The 21,785-nt window shown below is 37.9% G+C and overlaps 1 protein-coding gene across 2 annotated transcripts in view; it reads left to right on the top strand.

Annotated features, from left to right (window-relative positions):
• Positions 1 to 21,785, top strand: part of SHC4 (SHC adaptor protein 4) — a 109,065-nt gene that overhangs the window by 83,911 nt on the left and 3,369 nt on the right. Inside the window, exons 9-12 of one of the 2 annotated variants that reach the window (XM_074327768.1) lie at positions 349 to 517; positions 2,593 to 2,653; positions 7,928 to 8,107; positions 16,238 to 16,491. In XM_074327768.1, the coding sequence (XP_074183869.1) occupies positions 349 to 517; positions 2,593 to 2,653; positions 7,928 to 8,107; positions 16,238 to 16,491 (664 nt within the window). The remainder of the gene's footprint in view (positions 1 to 348; positions 518 to 2,592; positions 2,654 to 7,927; positions 8,108 to 16,237; positions 16,492 to 21,785) is intronic. The other variant, XM_019730684.2, reaches the window with a different exon arrangement.

The following is a 21,785-nucleotide window of genomic DNA, read 5'->3' on the forward strand; positions in this document are numbered from 1 at the left end:
CTCTCTCTCTCTCTATATATATATATATATATATATATATATACATGTATATACACATGTATATAATTCATATGTATATATACTTTTAATTACTGGAAGGGAGACACAAAAGCATCACCCTTAGCACTTTTTGTTGGCTTACCCCACTTTAATTGTCTATAGAAATCTAAACAGCTCAACCATCTGGTTGCTTCCATCCAGATGTTTGATATCACTTAAGCACATCTGTAAACTTACAACATGCATGCGAAGTTTTTCAGGATGATTTGCATGGTTCTGATCCCTCTGCATCCCCTACAGCGTTTGAATTCCCGCCCAACCTCTTGGGGATTCTTTTTTCCCTTACAGTGAGGTGCACACTGATGGCCCTGCTGAAGAGAGAGGGGATCATGAGTATTACAACGAAATACCGGGAAAGCACCCACCCTTAGGTGGTGTTTCAGACGTGCGGATCAAAGTTCAAGCCACAGAACAAACGGCTTACTGCCCCATACGGTGTGAAAAGTTGTGCTATTTGGTAAGTCATGTTGTATTGTTATTGGAACTCGCAATGAGATTCTGTCCTTATCACCAGAGAGCTTAATTTGAGGGTTTCCAAATGCTAGTTTGGAGAAAGTATCATCTTCCTCTGTACACAGCCAGAGAGTGAATCATTGTTAGAGCCTGTAGAAGATCATTTTTCCTCCTAATCCCCCAACCTCAGCCTCAGTCCATGACCTCACATCTCGCTTCCCTGGGAAGACTAGCGTGGTCCAACATGTTACATCAACTTTGCCCTTCCCATCTCCAAGTCTTCCTGTGTTCTCTTTGTTCTGTTCCTTAGTTACTGTCTCCACAGCTAATCTTTCCCCTGAGCTCCTGGTCCCATCCCCTCCTACCAACTCTGTGCCCTTGTTCTGGCCATCAACCTCTGTCTCAATCCTTATTCTCTGCCTACTGGTTCTTTCCCTTGTGTCTGCAAGTAAATTTAGACTCTTCCAACTCAACGAATAATGTCCCACCTCCTTCTCATCTTCCTTTCACCCACAAATTTCTAGAAAAAACTGTCTTTACCTCTGCGTTCACATCCACACTACACTTCTAAGATCTGAACTTTGCTTGACAACTTGAGAGAAGTTACTTTTACATTGGTCACCAGTGTTGTTTTTTTTTGTCACCAATGGTTTAAATGCTAAATCTATTTCCTTCATCAATATTTTGACTGTCTACATTTGATAACTGTTGGCTGCCTCTTCTTTTCTTTTTGACCACTTCTGTTAGCTTCTAAAACATTTCTCATCCTGCATGTGTACTTGCTGTTTTTCTTTCTTTTTTCATGTTTTCCAAGTTTTATTATGAATGTTTTCAAACATACAGGCAAGTTGAAGGAATTATACAGTGAATATTCATATACTTACCATCTAGATTCTACAAGTAACATTTAACTGTATTTGCTCTGTCATCCTATGTAGTCATCTATCATCCATCAATCCATCTTACTTTTGATGTGTTTCAAAGTAAGTTGCATCTTTTCTTTTTATATCCTGAACCTTTGCATCCCCTCCCTGGGGAACTCAAACCCCTCCCTCACCACCATAAAGGTACTTTTCGATGCTCTGCTCTTTGGCTTGATTTCTCATGTGGCATGCCACCTGCATGTGCACTCCGCCAGCTTCTGTCAGTACCTCGCTCTCCAGCTGTAATGCCACAGGCATCATTGCTTGTTTATATCAAGATTGAAGTCAGCGTTTTCTCCTTGACTCTGAAACAGGTTCCTCTGCTGATTCACTCATGTTTATTAATGATACTGCTACTCTTTCACTAGTCTATAGTCATTTGTTTTTCTCACACTTTGGGCCCCATATCAATTCAGTCTTTGAGACCTAGGATTCCATCATGAAAATATCTTTTGAATCTACACAACCTTTTCCATTCCTATTGCACCTTTCTAAGTTCTGGTCCTCACTTGCCCAGATGAGTCTGAAAGCCCCTTCCTTTTCTCATGTCATTCCCTTGAGCCCTCCTGTATGGTACTGCCGGATTACTCTTTCTAAAACATAGACACTGCCCTTCTCAAAGGCATCAGTGCATTCCACTGCATTATTGAAGAGAGCTGTGTGTAGAAGGGATAATTGAAGCCTTTTGATGGCATGAGATTTTTAAGGATTGAAAAGTGAGCCTGGCACACATCTCAGCAGAGGAGGGCTCTAGTCTGCCACTTCATGGTTAGATAGAGGTTTGCTAAATGGCCAGTGTTTATACAAGTATCCTGGAAATCACACTTTCTGGCTGAGACTTGGATTGAGCCCTGGTCGGTGACTTCCCAAGCAGAAGCAGTAACCTTCAGGCTACAGACCTTACGGTGGCAGCCTGGATGACCCCCACCCCAATCAGACCCATCTCTGCAGCTCCAAACCAGTGTACAATGAAAGGAGTTTACACAGCCCACTCAGAATCTTAGTCTTTTGTTTTTACCTGTCAGACACTTCCTATGTCAGAAAGTGACGTCTGCTGTCTTCTGCTGGGGGTATCATTAATGTTTTGTTTGGTTTTTTGAACGTTTATGAATGCATACTATGTTTGTAAATGTTTCACAATTTGTTGTTCATGCAGCCTGGAAGCTCCAAGTGCAGCAGTGTGTACGAGAACTGTTTGGAACAAAGCAGGGTGACAGGTAGGTACAATTGCCTTCTGCATCTGCCACTCTCCTTATTCCTTTTAAACCATGTAGTCATGTGTGGCCCTTGCCCTTAAATACTTCATGGAAAAGGCAGGTGTATATAGCTAAACACATAATGCTGCAGCTGCAGGCTTGCCACATTCTGAGAGGCCCACAATGCCGGTTGTGTGTCACTTGGAAGGCTCATGGTTCTCCCGCTACCACACTATTGTTCTACCTTATGGCGTATTTCACTGCTTTGACATCGTGAAAACTCTCACTGGAAAGGTACTTTCTCTGCTCAAAACTCAAGGGAATTCCACATCAAAGAAGATCAGACAGTAGGCTAATGTGAAAATTAATGCTTGTCAAATCCATGAGGATTAAGATAAAACCTTTATTTCTGCTTGCCAAAGGAAACAAAAAGAAATCTGAAATGTGAGAGTCCCACTTAGGGTCCCTTCCACCCCATACTTGCCAGGGCATTAAATGTCTTATTACTGCTCATGATAATTGACGTTGGGCATAGGTTTTCCACAATGCAATGTAGAGCATCAGCTATCAGATTGGAAATATATTTTCATAAAAATAAGTTATACTGCTAGGTAGTTCATTTTATTCTGATAACTCATTGAAAGTCTTTATTTCTTTAGGAATTAAAGTTTTGCAGCTTTAGATGGAGAGATAACTGGACAGTATAAATAATTCAGTGGAGGGTAGAGCTGGATAACCACACTTAGGGACATAAATTAAATTAGCAGGAACTTGCCCTCTAGGAGGTAGTCATTTCCAAGGATACTTTTGTATTTCTTAGGGAATTATGCCAAAGTACTCTATTAATTATATTATTTTTATACAGTGAGGAAATATGAGGATTTACTGTTTTAGGTACGCTATGATTACCACCTTCCTCCAGTCTGCAAAAATAATAGGAGTAGTGTGCTAAGGCAGTATTTAAAATTCTTCAAAAACATGGCTCCTTTTCATAGAAATTAAAATTTCATTCCATTCTTTAAGGTTATTTAAAATTTCAAACTAATTGTTAATAATACGACTAAAACAAATTAAATTAGTGGTAAGGTAAGTACAAATGTCCTTTTAAAACTGTCCTCCCTACGAGATATAATTCCTTCTTCCCTCCCCCCCTTTCCTTTACTCAGTAAATCCCTAACCTAAGGATTTAATAGTCAGGAACATACTACATATGCCCTGTCATATTGTAACTATTTTCTACTTGTGCTGAAGCCCACTTGGAAATATCTCCATGCTCTGTTTTATCTCATTTGATGTTCTCCATTTATTCAACAATTTACTCAATGATTGTTTATGAGGCCCTCCTGTGGGTCAAGCACTGAGCTACAACATTGTTTCCTGAAAAAATTAGATTCTGACTTCCAGTGGGAAGCAGATCGCTAGGAAGCCATATCCCCCAGACCTCAACCACTAAGACCGTGGAGGGACAGAAGAGGCTTTCCTATTGTGATAGGAAGAATTTTCCGAACTCAGTGTCCTTTCATCCACAGACACCCAGAAATTAGGTGTTCCTATCTTGGGGCCTGCCTGTGACTACTTGGGCATATGTTTAAAAAGTGATCTGAAATTCTTGACCAATGAGAAAATTAATAGCAGTTGCTATTAATAGCAAATAGACATTTTTATAGGTTTTCCCAGAGATTCATACGTAAGCATTTGAGAGACACCTATACAAATATTTTCAATAAGGTTTGGCTTTTCCTCCCAAGACATTTATTTATTCAAATATTGACTTAAAACTTGAATTCCGGTGTGTTATAAATACTGCAATAGGCTTCTGGTTGTTGAAGGAGTTAATTGTATTTATTGCCAGATGTATAAAAGATTCCTATCCTTCATAATAAATTCCCTTATGGAAGAAATAATTAGCAAAATAGAATAATGTTTCCCCAACCTTCAACTTAAAATGGAAATGTTGATATTTTTAATCAAAAAGATGTTAAATTCCCACAAACCCTAAAGGCTTGCACTTAAAAACATTGGTACTTTAGTATCTACCCTGTGCGTATATTTATTTTCTGCTACAGATCTTCTCTTAAGCAGGTTGGATAGGTTCTCAGAGTAACACTTGGCACAAAGAACTTTTGGAATGCATAATGGCTGGCATGTGTGGTTGAGCTTTCATCAACCACACACTTTACCCTAGAAAGATTTTAAATTTGGGTGCAAATTTGGGCAAAATTTTTAAATTTGAGATACTTTTTTTTTTTTTTTTTAATTTAAGACAACATTGCTGACTTAAATATAATGGCACATTTTTGAAAAAGAAATGGTAGCTTTCACAAGAGACATTGGCGCTTTTGTGCATGGCCAACTTGATGTGGTCAGCTCATGTCAGTGCTGTGTGAGGGGCAGACAAGTCAGCGCCCTGTGCTAAAGGTTGGCTCAGGGTCTTCAGAACATGGTAGGATCAAATATGCTAAGAAAGGAAAACTGGTAGACATTCAGTCATCTGTTCATTCAGCTGACAGATGTTTTTCTTTTGTGCATTGTGCTTTCTACCAGGCATTGAAGATGCAAAACATACACCGGTAAAGGTTCTAGTCTCTCTCAAGGACTTAAGGAATCTGTGGTCTCCAGGGGAAGACAGACAAGTAAACAGATACCTACAGCTTATCATGGAGTGGCATCTTACCCAGTCTTGGGGAGGGAAGGACTTAATAAGGGAAGGCTTCCTGAAGGAGGTTAATTCAGAGCAAAATCTTAAAGGACAAGTGGGAGTTAGCTAAAGAAAGGGAAGCGATGGATATTGTAGCAAGAGTTAAGCATCACATGCAGAGACCCAGCATCAGGAAATAAATGCACAACTGAGCAGTGATAGAACTGAGCAGTGATAGGAACTATTCATTGAATGTCTGCTACAAGGCACGTGCTTGTAATAGTATGCTCAGTGAATGTCTCACCCACATTCTTTCATTTAATCCTCACAACTGTATTGTAACCGAGGCACCCCCATTTTACAGGTATGTAAACTGATATTTAGAGAGGTTAAGTAATTTTCCCCAGGCTGCACAAATAGTAGGAGGCACCACAGGAATCTGAACTCACATCCATGTTAATTTAAAAGCAAATCTCTTACAAACGCTTTTGATCGTATTCCACTTTTAGTAAACTTTTAGGAGCAGATAGTCCTAAATAAATGATAATTCAATCATGTATAAGTTATATACACATACTGGTATATGATGCATATATTATGAAACACAAAAATAGAAAATTTTAGTTAGAGTTAATAATAAACATTTAAAAAAAAACTCTTGCTAATTACAATGGCTGAATACTATCATTAGATAATATTTCAAGGCCTGATATACATTTAGAGCATTAAATGATAAAGAAAATTGACACAAAGCCACATTTCAAATCTTGTTAATTTTAACTTTTGGGAGGTCAAAGTTCGGATCTAATTAGATCATGCTTGTTTATAAACTCTAATGCAGTTAAGGAGGAGCTTGTACTAAGAGTAAAAGAATAATTTTCAATTCTTGATTTCTTTGTCATGATCATTTAGCCACTTACCCATTTGTGAAAGTAAATTTAGTTTCAACTACGTAATATACTTCATAAATCCAGTTAACCAAGCAAATGGAAACTGTCATATGTTGGAAACTGTTGCAAATAAATGAAGTACCTTGTGAACCCTCTCTCAATAGAAATCCCACTCCTCCCTCAGGATATCCCACATACAGAGAATGACATGGGACAAGGTGACATGTAACACTGACAGACAAGGAGTAAAGAAGGAGCAGGTAGTAAGACTATAGTCTTCTGACTGGGTTTCCTTTATTCGGCGTACTCTTAGATTTCCATATTATGTATTACGAGAATCAAGCACTATTCACCATGATGTGAAAACCAGTATGAGGTTGGTCCTTTTTGGACCACATGGGAGGGGCTTACTGACTGAAACAACAGAAAGACTGATGTTTTATGGTAAGACAATGGGATGTCAGTGTCACTACTTCACGTGCAGCCTTCTGTGATCTTGTAGTACATATGGCCAAAACCATAAATGTGCTTGTTTAAACAGAGAAGCTGAAATGTTCCATCCTGGCATTCCCAAGACAAAACCATCTGGTTGGTACAAAGTACTTCATCTATCCGGTAGTGAAATATGATGCTAATGTCCATTCAATAACTGTTGATGTGATTTTATGTGCCAGTCATGTGCTAGGAGCAGGAGTTTCAGCCGTGAACAAGACAGACAGGATCCTTGTCTAGATGTAGTACAACCATTAGAAAATTAACATAAGCAGTAGAACTTATTACTCTTGTGATACGGGCTTTAGAGATGAAGTATAAACTGTTAGGAAAGCAGAGAGATAGTCTAGTCTGAGAAGGAAGGTCAGGGAAGGTTCTCTTGAGAAAGTGATATTGAAACTGACACCCAAAGGATGAGGATGATGGAGAAGGGGGCGGGAAGAGCATGTCAATCAGAGAAGATGGTCTTATGGTGGAGATTATATGGCAAGAAGGCCGATGTGAGCCCGGGCAGAGACTGGGGAGGACAGGGGTATACCCTAAGGGAAGCTGGGTTGAAGAACTTTATCTGAAGAGCAATGGGAAGCAATTCAAGGGTTTTTAAACTCTGAGAAATATGATCAGATTTTCAGTTTTGAAAGGATCATTTTGGCCACATGTATAGAATTGTATGCAGGGAGAGAGGACAGAGTAAGGGGGAAGGAGGAGATAACCTGAGGGGTGAGTCCTTTCTGTTAAATAACAATACACATCAGCAGTTGGTACAAGGCTGAGCTTGGCAAAACAAAACTCTGGGCATAGAGAGAAGACAGACTTCCTGTTCTTAATAATCTTAAATCAAGAATTGAGTTTTTTGAAAAGGAGTTTAAATAATGATATTCAAGTTCCACAGGGCATGTGTGTTTTCTATGTTCCCGGACTGCAGTCCTGAGCGTATTGTGTGTGGGTTTGTGCTATTTGCTGGCCAGTCAGCCCTCTTCCTCCCCTGGCTTTTCCTCTTTCGGGGTCTTCCTGCTCCTTTCCGGTCTTCTGTAGAAGCAATGAGTCAGCTGAGGAGAGGGCCAGGGAGGGGCAGGAAGGCCAATAACAGGGAGCTTTGCTTCAAAGACCAGAGCATATCTTGTTTTTTACAAGTCACATCTAAAAGTCAGTATTCAGTCCTTATATGGGATGGGGGTGGCTTTTCCCCTCCTATCAATTCTAGACTCAAACATGATTTTATTTATTGTTTATAAAGCAAAAACATGATACACTGATCATGACTAATCACTACAGGTAATGCCCATGAGAGAGGGGTGCAGGCCCAAAGAGACACTTCATTAATGAAGCATACGTGTCGAGTGGATCTCTTCGACGACCCCTGCTATATTAATACACAGGCTCTTCAGAGTACACTTGGCTCTGCCCGAAATCAAAGCTCAGCTCACTCACTGGGGAGCCCATGGCACTGTGAAAGTAAGTACCTACTCACTGACTGTATTAGTTTCCTGTGGCTGCCATAACACATTACCACAAACCAGATGTCTTAAAACAACAGACGTTTATTGTTTCACAGTTCTGTAGGCCAGAAGCCCTAAATCAAGATGTCAGCTGGGTTGGTTCCTTCTGGAAGTTCTGGAAGAGAATCTCTTTCATGCCTCTTGCCTAGTTCCTTGGTTTGTAAACACATCCGTCCATTCCCTGCCTCAGTCTTCACACAGCCTTCACACCTGTATCTCAAATCTCCCTCTTCTCTCTTACAGGAAAACAGTCTCTGAATTTGGGGCCCATCTAAATCCAGAAAGATCTCATCTTGAGATCCTTAATGACATCTGCAAAGACTTTTTTTCCCTAATTAGGCCACATTCATAGATACTGGGTGTTGGGCCTTGAATCTATCCTTTTAAGGTTACTATTCAACTCACTACACTGTTTCTCATTTTGAAGAAGGTTATTTTCTTGGCCTCATTTTCAGGGAGCTTAAAAGGATTCTTTCTTATCTCAATCCCTCACCACAGTTAATAACAACACTTTGTGGAGCTGTTACGGATTTCAAGATTTTGGGACTTTGATTTTGCATAATCTTTTCAAATACTTTAACTCCCAACTTTTGGTTTCTGCTGTGTGCTCTTGCTGAAGGAAGGGCTGTCAAAGCCAGGAGATAATTTTGAATTCATTTGTTTGCATGAGGAACAATGGCCATGATTTTGGTTCTGTTTAGTGATGGTGTTAATTTTATTCATTTCAAAACCCCTTAGTAAGTCATCTATCTATGCAGCATTAAAACAAGATGGCTCCTTTCCTCAACTGTAAACTGTGAATAAAATGCAGTAAGATTTTAATATTAAAATGCATCACTCTCCTGCCAAATTGCTCCTAGGGGTAAATGCATAAATAGGAACATAAATAAATAAAAGCAAAGTAAGTGAAAAGCCTACAATAAACTGAAAAATAAATAAACAAAAAATGCTTTTCATAACATATTGAAGCTTATTGGGTTCAGAGGTTGGGTTGGTGTCAAATTTGATTCATTCCAAAGATAGAGAACCAGTTGCTGAACAAGTCCTTTCACTAGCCCAGGAAGACTTTCTAGACCTGCCAAAGGCAACTTGACAGCTAGCACGGCCAAATGGCAAGGTGAAATTTAAAAGGCGATTTTGCCGAGCCTGGGCTTAACCAGATCACCTTAACTCTCTGGAGTAAGAAACAAAGGTCTTCATTGCCAGCCAGGTGGCCAATGGGCCATCTTCTTGCAAGCTCTCCATGATCCCTCTTGGCTCCCAAACAAGCCTGTTGGATTCTCTGGAAACAGACACTGAGATGGGCTTGTCATGCAGGGTCTTTATTGGGATCAGTATAAGGAAGGGAGGGGGAAGAAGCAGGCTTGGGGAGAGGGAGAGATGGGACTACCATGCAGACCTGACAAAGCCTCAGCCAACCCTACAGACAGCATATGGGCCTGTCAGAGTTGCCCCACATTGGGCTCAAAGGACTGGGCCTTTTAGCCCCACTTAGCTCAGTCTTAGGCTATGGGCCACGTGAGGGCTTGCCGGAAGGCAGGGCAGCTCTCTGCCGCTGAGGCAGATCCTGAAGGCTGGCTGCTGACACCTGGAGCACTTGGTCTTTCCTTGAAGGGCTCTGGATAGTGCATCTCTGTTTCCACCACAGAGGGCATCTTGTCCCATGAATAATGGGTATGCCATGATTTCTGCAGTGAACTTCATTATGGAGTATCCTATGTGGGTAAGGTAACATTTGTTAGAGGGACAGCTTTTTGAAAAAGGGTTTCTGGACCTCAGGCTTTAAAAGGAATTTTATAAGAGTATACACTTGATAGGTTCCATTTTATGGACTTTTCAGAGCAGCAACATATTATTAGAAATATGGCACAAGTTAGGTGATCTGATCTATTCCTTGATTCACAATTGCAGTTCCTTTATAATCAAGTTTTTAATGTTAAAAATCTTCATAACTCAAGCAAAGAAACTTTGCCTTTTGTCATAGACAATTTAATAATATGAAAAGGCAAAATTAATCCAACCTGCCATTGGTTGAAAGTCAGTGAGGCCTGCTGTATCCGAAATTGTAATGTCAAATGTGTTTTCACTGACTCGACTTCTTTTTTCATCTTTTTTCCTCTCCCTGACTTAGTAGCAACATGTTTGATAATTTAGGCCTCTAATACTCTCTCATTTTTTATTTCCTATTTGGATTTAATGTACTATAGCTCTCCTGGGCTTCTTGCTATCCCCCTGAGATTAATTTCAGCCTAGCATCACTCCCTCCAAAAATTTAAATCCAACACCAAAAGTATAAATAATGTTGACTTAAGAAAATTGAGTAGAGTTGGAGTAGGGATAACTTTGTGCATACTTTTTTGCAAAGTATCTTAAATGCCCATACACCTTTTAACCTTTCTCCCCTACTGTTTCCTTCTATTTCTTTCCTTCCTCCCTCAAAAATCCTCTTTTGCTTCTCCGGTCATACTTAACCCCTCTTATTCAGGCAAAAGCTTACTGACTAGTTTGGTAAAATAAAGCAAGAGTAAAGCTAGAGACATGAACCTAATATCTCTCAAGCATGCCTTCAAGGCTTCTCAATTCATCATAGCACACTACCAACATAGCAAGAGCTCAGACACAGTCTTAATTCTTGTCAAACATGGCAGAATAAATTAGACAGTATGCTGTCTAATTTTGGTATTGATTTATTATTAACTTCAGTCTCAGCTTCCATAACAAAGAAACCCCCAAAATACCATAGTGTAAAAAGGACTGAAGTTAATTTATTTTACCTGATAACCCAAAGATTGGTGGTACAGGTCTGGTAGGACCTTTGTCATTCTTGACACCTGGCTTCAGTCTGTGATCTAAGATGGCTGCTTGGGATCTCACCGTCACATCTGTATCCAACCAGTGGGAAGAGAGAAGGGCAAGAGGAATGCACATACATTCCTTTAAAGGACACGACCCATAAGTGGCAGACATCATTTCTTCTCTTGTGCTATTGGTGGAACTAGGGCTTGTGGCCATCCCTAGCTTCAAAGGGGCTAGAAAAGTGAGTCTAGCTGGGTGGCCATGAGCCCAGCTAAAACTTAAGAGTTCTATTATGTAATGAAAGGGAGACTATATTGGCAGACAGCAGTCTGCTACAGCACACCTTTCTGCTACCCAAATACCCATGAACTCTTCTTTTCGCATAGAATATACTTGCCCTCTCCCAAAGGGAGACATTGCAATACCGCATATGATTACAACATCCAGCCTAAAACTCCATGGTGGTGATGTGAGTCCTCTCCATCAAGATTGGGTAGGGAATCCTTATAATTTGTAACTTGTCTGCCCTCTCCGCAAGCGAAATTGGTGGAATTGGAATAAGATAACCACAATACAAACTCACATTCCCAAAACGGAAGCATGCACAGCACACAGCAGGCACTGGTTCACAGCGATTACCAAATCCTGCCAGCCAGTGATTGCTTAGGCTCCCTGAGCTGGAATGACACAAAATGATTTGCTTGGACTCTGTTTCCGCTTTATGAGAGGAGCCTCCTTGTCTATTGTCATCTATGGGCTGGGTCTGTGCCTTCTGTGCCATTATCCTCCATGTGTATATTTCAAGTGGATGCTGGAGAATGTGCCTTTTCTTGGGGCTTTACCACCTTTAAAGCCCATTTCCTACTGGTATGAGCTTGAGAGATTGGGTTCACTTTAAAAGCCTTACAGCTATAGACCACCAGAAGGGATTGTGGTTTCTTTGGCAATGTAATTTCCTAAAAAACTTAGTAGGATGTTGCTTTGTTCACTTAGAATCAGTTCTGCATGAAATTTCCCATAATATTCCTTTATTATTCTCTTGCTGCCTGAAGGATGCCTTCTCTCTTTCTTGTTATTGGTACTTTCTATAGTCTCTCTTCTTTTCTTGATCAGTGTCCATTGAGATTTATTAATTTAATTGATCTTTCCAAAGTATACAGGTTTTGGTTTAATTTTTCTATTTTTGTTTTCTGTTTCATTGATTTCCATTTTTATCTTTATTATATCTTCCTTCTATTTGCTTTGGATTAACTTTTTCTCTTCTTTATCCAGCTTCTACTATATTTTCTTCTATCGGCATTATATTTTTATTTCTATAATAAAACATATATTCCACTTGAACTTTATGTTTGATATGAGGTAGAAGGTCTAGTGATATTATCTATGTAAAGATCCAATTTTCCAAACATCATTGACTAAATAATCTCGTCTTTCTTTAATGTCAATCTCTATTATACTAGATTCCTCCTATATATGTTAATCTGTTTCTGAGCCTCCTATATATGTGAATAGTTTTTCTATTGACCCATTTGCCTGTTCTATACCAGTATATTAATTGCAATATACTAGTTACTATGGCTTTGTAATATATTTTAGTAGACATGTGATTATTCCTTTATGTTACAGATAATTTTTCTCTGGGTAGTATCTTAGCCTTTCATTTATGCTTAACATTTTATATTAACATCTTTTAGTAGCAACTTCTTAGACACCTTATAGAGTGGTCATAGTTTTTCCCCTCAATAATCCAAATAAGTTCCTATTTGATAATTTTCACCCCCAACTGACCCGTACTGATAAACAATAAACAATATACAGTTGATTCTCATTATTCGTGAATTCCATATTTGAGAATTTGCTCACTCACTAAAATTTATTTGTAATCCCCAAATCCAAACTCATGGCACTTCTGTGGTGATTTGTGGACATATGCAGAGCAACAGAAAATTTGAGTTGCCCAGTGCACACATTCCCCGCTGAGGTCAAACAAGGCAGTGCTTTGCCTTTTTGTTTCAACTTTCATATTGTAAACAAGTGTCCTATTGCTATCTATTTAGTGCCACATTTTGTGATACTTCTTGATGATTTTGCTGTTTAAGATGGCCTCTAAGTTCTGCTGGAGTTCTGTCTAGTGTTCCCAAGCTCAAGAAGACTGTGATATGCCTTACAGAGAAAATATGTGTTAGATAAGCTTCATGTGGGCATGGGTTATAATGATGCAGGCTGTGAGTTCAGTGTTAATGAGTCAGTAATATATAGTAAATGTGGTGTCTTGAGACAGAAACACGCGTAAAACAAGGCTATGTATGATTGATAAAAATGTTGTGCCCTGAGGCTTGGAGGAAATTCACCCTGCAATTCCCCTAGGGACAATGGTTCACTTTGCACTAATTCAGTGTTCATGGCAACTTTTAAAAATATAACTACATGACTAAAGAGAATTGGCGACTTGTGGTCCTCCTGAATCAGAGATGAAGCCGTTGTAACATGACGTGGGGAGAAAAGGGCACGCTTTTCTTCCCACAACAGAAAACTGAGGATTGTCCCCTAACCCTGATACTCTTCTCACAAGTTTATATCCCTCTTCTGATTTTTTTTTAGTTATGTGGTTATCCTTACTTTTGCGTATATTTTTAATTCTATACACAGTTATTTTCCAGTCCTTTGATAATATAATAATCAATACTATCAAAAATATCTTTTTACATGTGCTTTTAAAAAACTGAATGCATCAATATGCTGTCTTCACAGTTCACATTGGTTTCTTTAAGTGTCTCACCCCCCTCCCTTCTCATTGGCATTACTTGCAATTGTTTATTTCAGATTTTACATGTTAGATTTTTTTCTCTTTCCTAAGCTGTATTCCCCCTTTCAAAGGTTTTGTGCATCAGATACATATGGGTGTGGATATTCATATGTATCTTGTGCTTTCCTGAAGTTTTAATTGTGAACAATTTGTCTTTAGTTACTAATGGAACTCCAAGGTGACATGATTATTTTCTTCCATGAGCCTATCACTTTTTTCTTTTTTGGTTTCAATTAGAATGGCCTTTCTTGCTGCTTCCTTAAACTTCACTACTTCTGAGAAAATATATCAAGCCAACAATTTAATATTGTATGGAAATTATATATAAATAACTATATTTAAATTATGATTATCATCCTCAAAGTCAACTTTATGTAAGGAAAGGACCACGATAATAGATAATGTACCACCATGTTAAGAGTGGTTAAGACCATTGGTGATTAATTTTATTTTTTCCAAGATTTTAAAAAATTAACATGTATAACTTTTAAAATTAAAACAAAAATTTACAAAAGTCTGTGAGATATTCTCTTTTAGTAGAAATAGATTTTTAGCAAATGTTTGAATGATTGAAATCTCCTAGCACAGTGTATCTTGTCCTTGTGCTAATTTGGGAAACCATGTTAGCAAAATAATGTCCAGATTCTCTGGCTGGCCCATGATCTGTTGCCTCTTTTCAAGATGATATAATGTCTGTTTTTCTTTTGTTTTTTCCTTGTCTAAAAGCTCTCCACCATAATCTCAGAATAAACCCAGAGCCATCGTGCACTAAGATGTGTGTGCCCACACATATGCATGTGTGCTTCTCCTCCACACTTGCAAAAACACTTTCTCTCTTACACACATAAACACACACAGCTACTCAACAGAAGTTCCCCATTATGCTTGAAAGCAGACAGCACTAAGTCCATCCTCAAGTATTATTCATCAAATCCAGACACATTTCTTCAGGCTTTTTCTAGTGACAATTGAAAGACCTGATTGTTTGTAAAGGAGAATATTTATAGCCACTAGAATAGACAAAAGATACTTTTAGAAGATATACTTGTGAATGTGGCATCATAACTGTGTTATGCAGAAAGAGTTCTTAAGCAGGGACGAAACTGTAGCATATTAACAGGAGAACTGCCTTATGTCCACAGGGCACTCGATCCCTTTATCAGCGACTTTATAGGATTGTCACGTATAAGATGTAAAACTCAAAATCAAGAGGATTTTTCATTTATGAGACCTTTGCATAAGGACACATAAACACCCCTTTGCATTTATGAAGATAAAGGCTGGTTTCTACTGCAAAAGGTCTTTTGCATTTAAAAAGACAAAATCTGATTTCTATGATTATTTTCCTGGTTAATTTGCCATATTAAACATATGACTTTTAGCTAGATTCAGACATAAGAATTTTATGTTGTTACTTCTGGAGATGCTGTAAATCATCCTGATAGCCTTTTATCTACTAAGGACCTTGGTGAGTACAGGAGTAGAGTGGCAAGACCAGTTGTGGAAATAGAAAGATTTTTCAATCCAAAGCAAGAGCTTTAGAGTGCGGTGATTAATGACTTGAGCTTGGAGGTCGGATCTTGTTTCAAATCCCAGGTCTATAACATATTAGCTGTGTGACTTTGGGTAAGTCATTTGGACTTTCTAAAGATCTGTTTTCTTGCCTGTCTAATTTTGAGAGTCAAACAAGATAATATAGCATTGAACAGTGCCTGTCTTGTTCGATAAATGGGAACTACACAATAATGATTATCACTGTCAGTATCAATAGCACTGTTAAGTGCTACTTGGAAGTACCTGTCATCCCCACTGCCCTCACTCTGGATAATACGCTTTCTGCAGAGCCTTGGGGGGCTGCCTCAATGTTTTGCCTTTTTTTTTTTTTTTTTTTAACCTGATTGACTCTGTTTTTTTCCAGGCAAGTGAATGACACAAACAACAGAATGGTCATTTAATAGGAATACTCTTAGGATCAGCAAAGCTTTGAAGTGCTTGGTCAGAAGCATCTCTGAAGCACCTTAATAATTTGGTTTTTAAAAAAGCTGAATGTTAAAAAGTAAGCATAACCCAAAGTTACTGTAGGCATTTTCAAAGAGTTTGGAAAGTCTTAGAAGCGCTCTGTAATTCAGATACAGCATAAGCCTCTTTCTCTTCAACATATAGCCCTCGGGACATAAAGAGCCTGATGTAACTGTCTCTGCAGTTATAAAAGCAGTTCTCATGGGCCAGTTCCTTTTCTCATCTGAAAGGAAAACTCCTGCACCTGGACAAGACTTCCCTGGTAACAATGTTTGGATCTCCTATTAAATTAGAGCTGTTGGAAGTTCTGAAAACATAAACCTCATTTGTTTTAGAAACAGCATTATTTAAATAGTGCCTGGCGCACAGTAGGGCTTCAAGTTGTATTTGCTGAGTGAGTGAATGAATGAATGAATGAATGAGGAGATAACTTGATGATGTCTCTCTTTTGTATTTTGACTTCAGAAGCACCAGAAACTGTTCAGCCAGGTGCCATGGCCCAGCCTGCCAGCTCACATTCTTTGCCACACATTAGGCAGCAGTTGCGGAGTGAAGACTGCTACCACGGCAAGCTGAGCAGGAAGGCAGCAGAGAGCCTGTTAGTCAAAGACGGGGACTTTTTGGTTCGAGAGAGCGCAACATCTCCTGGCCAGTATGTACTGAGTGGACTACAGGGAGGCCAGGCAAAACACCTTCTCCTGGTAGATCCGGAAGGCAAGGTACCACTGACTTCTCCTTGTGGTCTTTGTAGGGTCCTGTGAGTAATGTTACTCGGAATAAGATCCACAATCTATTATATTATTATATTGAAATGTGTTCAAGGTTAAGGGTTTACTTTTTCTTGAACCTTCCAGTTGGAGCAGGAAGTGCTAAATCAAGGTTAGTGGAGGGGTTTGAGTGGGATCCACACTGCAGGATCAATTCTGCCCTTCTCAATTCAGTTCAGTGAATTAAACGAATATCTACATGGATGTACAGGGATTTACAATTGACTATTGCTCAGTATCACATAGATAGTCCTTGCTCTCAGGGTACTTACAATTTCATAAAATCGATGCTTAAATAATTATAAGGATGAATGACATAAGAATGGTTCGACCAAAGCACTATGATGTTTCCCAGGATAGAGGAGCGCTCTGGATGAGGCAAACTGAAAGGTCCCTTGCAGGGTCTGATATGTATGATGAAACTTGAAAGAAGGCAAATTTTAAAAAGGGGGTACATTTGAAGTGTAGGGAAGAAACCATAGGAACAGACAGAGCAGTAGAATGGTATTATGCTAATAAAAAAATGTATGGCTGGAACAGAGGATACCTGTAGACTGAAATGATCCTGGACTAAAAACAACAAAATAGTAATAATAAGTCCTTCCTTGTCAATAATTACCTTAATTGTAAATGGTTTAAACTCTCTAGTCAGAAGATGTGGAACAACTAAATGGATAAAAAAAAAAAGATAATCCAATTATATGCTTTCTATAAGAGGCTCACTTTAGATTTAAGGATACACATAGGTTGAAAATGAAAGGATAGATAAAGATATTCCATGCAAATGATAACCAAAAGAGAGCAGGGGTGGTCATACTTATATCAGACAAAGTAAACTTTAAGTCAAAAACTGTTAAAAGAGACAAAGAATGACATTATATAATGATAAAAGAATTAATTCACTAGAAATGTATAACAATTATGAATATGTATGCACCTAACATCAGAACACCCAAGTATATGACACAAACATTGGCATAACTGATGGGAGAAATAGACAGCAAAACAGTAATAGTAGAAGATTTCAATAACATCCAAACAGAAGATGAATAAGGAAACAGAGGACTTGAATAACACTATATAGATCAAATGGACCTAATAGATATGAACAGAACATTCTACCCAACAGCAGCAGAATACACATTCTTCTCAAACACACTCGAAACATTAACATGTTAGGTTATAAATCCTAGGATATGTTAGATCACAAAACAAGTGTTAACAAATTTGGGAAGATTGAAATCCTACCAAATATCTTATCAAATCACAATGGAATGAAACTAATGGCAGAAAGAAAACTCTAATATTTACAAATATATGGAAATTAAACAACATACTCTTGAACAACCAATGGGTCAAAGAAGAAATGAAAAGGGAAATTTGAAAATATCTGGAGACAAATGAAAATGAAAATACAGCATACCAAAACTATGGGATGCAGCAAAAGTGACATGAAGGAAGATGATGGTGATAAATGCCTATGTTGAAAAAAAGGAAAGCTCTCAAATAAACAACCTAATTTTACATCTCAAAGAACTAGAAAAGGAAGAACAAACTAAATCCCAAATTAGCAGAATAAAGGAAATAATTCAGATTAGAGCAGAAATAAATGAAAGAGAATAGAAAAACAGTAGAAAAAATACACCAAACTATGAATTAGGTTTTGAAAGAATAAACAAAATTGACAAACCTTTAGCTAGGTTAGCTAATAAAACCAGAAGCAAGACTCAAATAAAATCAGAATTGAAAGAGGAAACATTACAGCTGATGCCAATTTACAACAAAATGGAGGGATATTGAGAGTATTATACTAAGTTAAATAAGTCGGATGGAAAAGTATAAGAACCATATGATTTAATTCATATGTGGGATATAAAACAAAAAGCAACAAATGAACAAAGAACTGATTCAACAGAAATTAAATGATTATAAGAGATTACCAAGAACAATTATATTCCAAGAAATTAGATAACCTAGACGAAATGGATAAATTCCTAAAAACATACAGTCTACCAACATTAAATCATAAATAAATAGAAAATCTGAATAGATAAATTACTAGTAAGGAGACTGAATCAATAATCAAAAACTTTCCAATAAAGAAAAGCCCAGGACCAAATGGCTTGTTTGTGAATTCTACAAAACATGTAAAGAATAACTAATGCCAATCCTTCTTAAACTTTTCCAAAAAACCAAAGAGGAGGAAATACTTCCAAACCCCTTTTATGAGGCCAGCATTACCCTTATACCAAAACCAAAAAAAGACACTATAAGAAAAGAAAATTACAGGCCAACATCCCTGATAAACATAGGTACAAAAATCCTCAACAAAATACTAGCAAAACAAATTCAACAGTGCATTGAAAGAATTGTATGCCATGACCAAGTGGGAATTATCCCTAGAATGCAAGGATGGTTCAACATATGAAAATCAATGTGACACACCACATTAGCAGAATGAAGGATAAAAATCACATGATCATCTCAATAGATAAAAAAAATCATTTGACAAAATTTAATACCTTTTCATGATAAAATAGACACTCAACAAACTAAGAATAGTAAAGGCCACATATGTAATGCCCACAGCTAATATCATACTCAACAGTGAAAAACTGAAAGTTTTTCCTCTAATATCAGGAACAAGACAAGGATGCCCACTCTTGCCACTTTTATTTAACATAATATTAGAAGTGGCACTTTTATTTAACATAATATTTAACATAATATAACAAAAAAACTGTTAGAATAAACAATTTAAGCAAACTTGCAGAATACAAAATCAACATACAAAAACCGGTTGCAGTTTTATACACTAATAATGAACAATCCAAAAAGGAAATTAAGAAAACAATCCATTTACAATAATGTCAAAAAAGAATAACATACTTAAGAATGAATTTAACCAAGGAGGCATAACACTTGTGCCCTGAAAACTACAAAGCAATGCTGAAAGAAATGAAAGAAAACACAAATAAATGGAAAGACATTCCATGTTCATGGATTAGAAGATATAATATTGTTAAAATGCCTATACTATCCAAAACAATCTATAGATTCAATGCAGTCTATATTAAAATCCTAATAGCATTTTTTTATGGAAGTAGAAAAATAATCCTAAAATTCATTTGGAACCGCAGAGGACCCCAAATAGCCACAACAATCTTGAGAAAGAAGGATAAAGTTGGAGGCATTATACTTAATGATTTTAAAACATAAAGATACAGTAATCAAAACAGTATGGTACTGGCATGAAGACAGACATATAGACTAATGGAACAGTATAGACAGCTCAGAAACAAACCTATAAATATATGGTCAAATGATCTTTGACAAGGTTGCCAAGAATGGGGAAAAGATACAATGGGGAAAGGGTAGGCTCTGCAACAAAAAGGGGTTAGAAAAACTGGATATCCACATGCAAGAGAATGAAATTGATCCCTTGTCTTTATACCCTACACAAAAATCAACTCAAAATAGATTAAAGACTTAAATATAAGACTTAAAACTATAAAACTCCTAGGAGGAAACATAAGGGGAAAGTTTTATAACATTGGTTTGGCAATGATTTCTTGGATACGATACCCAAACCAAAACACAGACAACAAATGCAAAAATAGATAAGTGGGATGACATCAAACTAAAAAGTTTCTGCGCAGCAAAAGGAAACAATCAGCAGAGTGAAAAAGCAACCTACTGAATGAGAGAAAATATTTGCAAACCATGTATTTGAGCAGGGATTAATTTTCAAAATATATAAGGAACTCCTACAACTGAGTAGCAAAAACGAAACAAACAAAAACACAAATAACCTGATTTAAAAATGATAGACAACTTGAATAGACATTTCTCCAAAGAAGATGTAAAAATGGCCAACAGATATATGAAAAGATGCTCAACAACAGTATCATCAGGGAAATGCAAATCAAATTCACAGTAAGACATCATTTTTCACTTGTTAGGATCGCCATTATAAAAAAAAAAAAAAACCCAGGAAAGAACAAGTGTGGGTGTGCAAAAATTGGAACACTTGTACTCTGTTGTGAGAACGTAATGTGGTGCAGCTGCTATGAAAATCTGTATGTAGTTTCCTCAAAAAATTAAAAATAGAAGTCCCATATGATTCAAATATTCCACTTCTGGGTATTTATCCAGCATACATCCCCAGGGGAATGGCCAGTCAGTGGAGCAGTCAGAACACATACAACATTTATCAATTCAGTTTTCTGTTTTATTTGGGTATGGTTCATGTTGCCCCCAAGCAATTACAATAGTAACATCAAAGATCACCATAGCAAATATAATAATGAAAAAGCTTGAAATATTGTGAGCATTACGAAAATGTGACACAGAGACACGAAGTGAGCAAATGCTGTTGGGAAAATGGTGTCGGTAGATTTGCTTGACATAGGGTTGCCACAAACCTTCAATTTCTAAAAACGCAATATCTACAAAGCACAATAAAGTGACACGCAGTAAAACAAAATATTCCTGTATGGTGAACACTTGAAAATTTGTTCAGCGGGTAGATCTGTGATGTTTTGTTACCACACACACACACACACACACACACACACACACACACACAGCCTGTGTGATGGGGGTCACAGTGACAAATGTTTGCAGGGCCTGCCCAGTGCTGTAAGTGTGTAAAGCTGGGCAAGAGATGGAAGGAGCAAGGGGTGTGGTGGCCTGTGATGAACTGAAAGTGAGTGCATGTCTTGTGTAAAGGGGGCGGTCACCACTCAGTGCCAGTCAATTGCTGCCATTTGGTGTAGGGGCTGTTGTAGCCAGCTTTGATTTTTCCAACGAAGCCACAAAACTAGATTTTATATGAAATCTCCCCATTTTTTAATTCAAAAAACTTAAAAACTCGCTTCCACCTTATTCCCAGCAAACCGAAACACCTCTTGGTGTATTCACCCAAGTGGTTAGTTTATAATCCTGGCACTAAGAATATTAATTTGCTATTTGCATGCAAGATCGATTAGAGAGAAGGGGGGAAAACCAAGGACAGAGAAAGTAATTAGAGGATTATAGGTTAAAATCTAGTGAAAGCTTGAACCAGAATGGAGGCAGGAGAAGTATAGAGGAGGGAAGAGTGAGCTGAAATGAAGAGCACAGACTGACAGAAGTGACCAGCTGATTTGACTTGGGTTGGGGATGAGACGGAAGAGGTAAAAACATCTTCCAGGTTTGGGGCCATTTGAGAGTAAGTTGGAGACATCGTGCCCTTTTCCTTTTCA

Source organism: Rhinolophus sinicus, linkage group LG03 (genome assembly GCF_036562045.2).
Source record: "Rhinolophus sinicus isolate RSC01 linkage group LG03, ASM3656204v1, whole genome shotgun sequence".
Taxonomy (NCBI): Eukaryota; Metazoa; Chordata; class Mammalia; order Chiroptera; family Rhinolophidae; genus Rhinolophus; species Rhinolophus sinicus.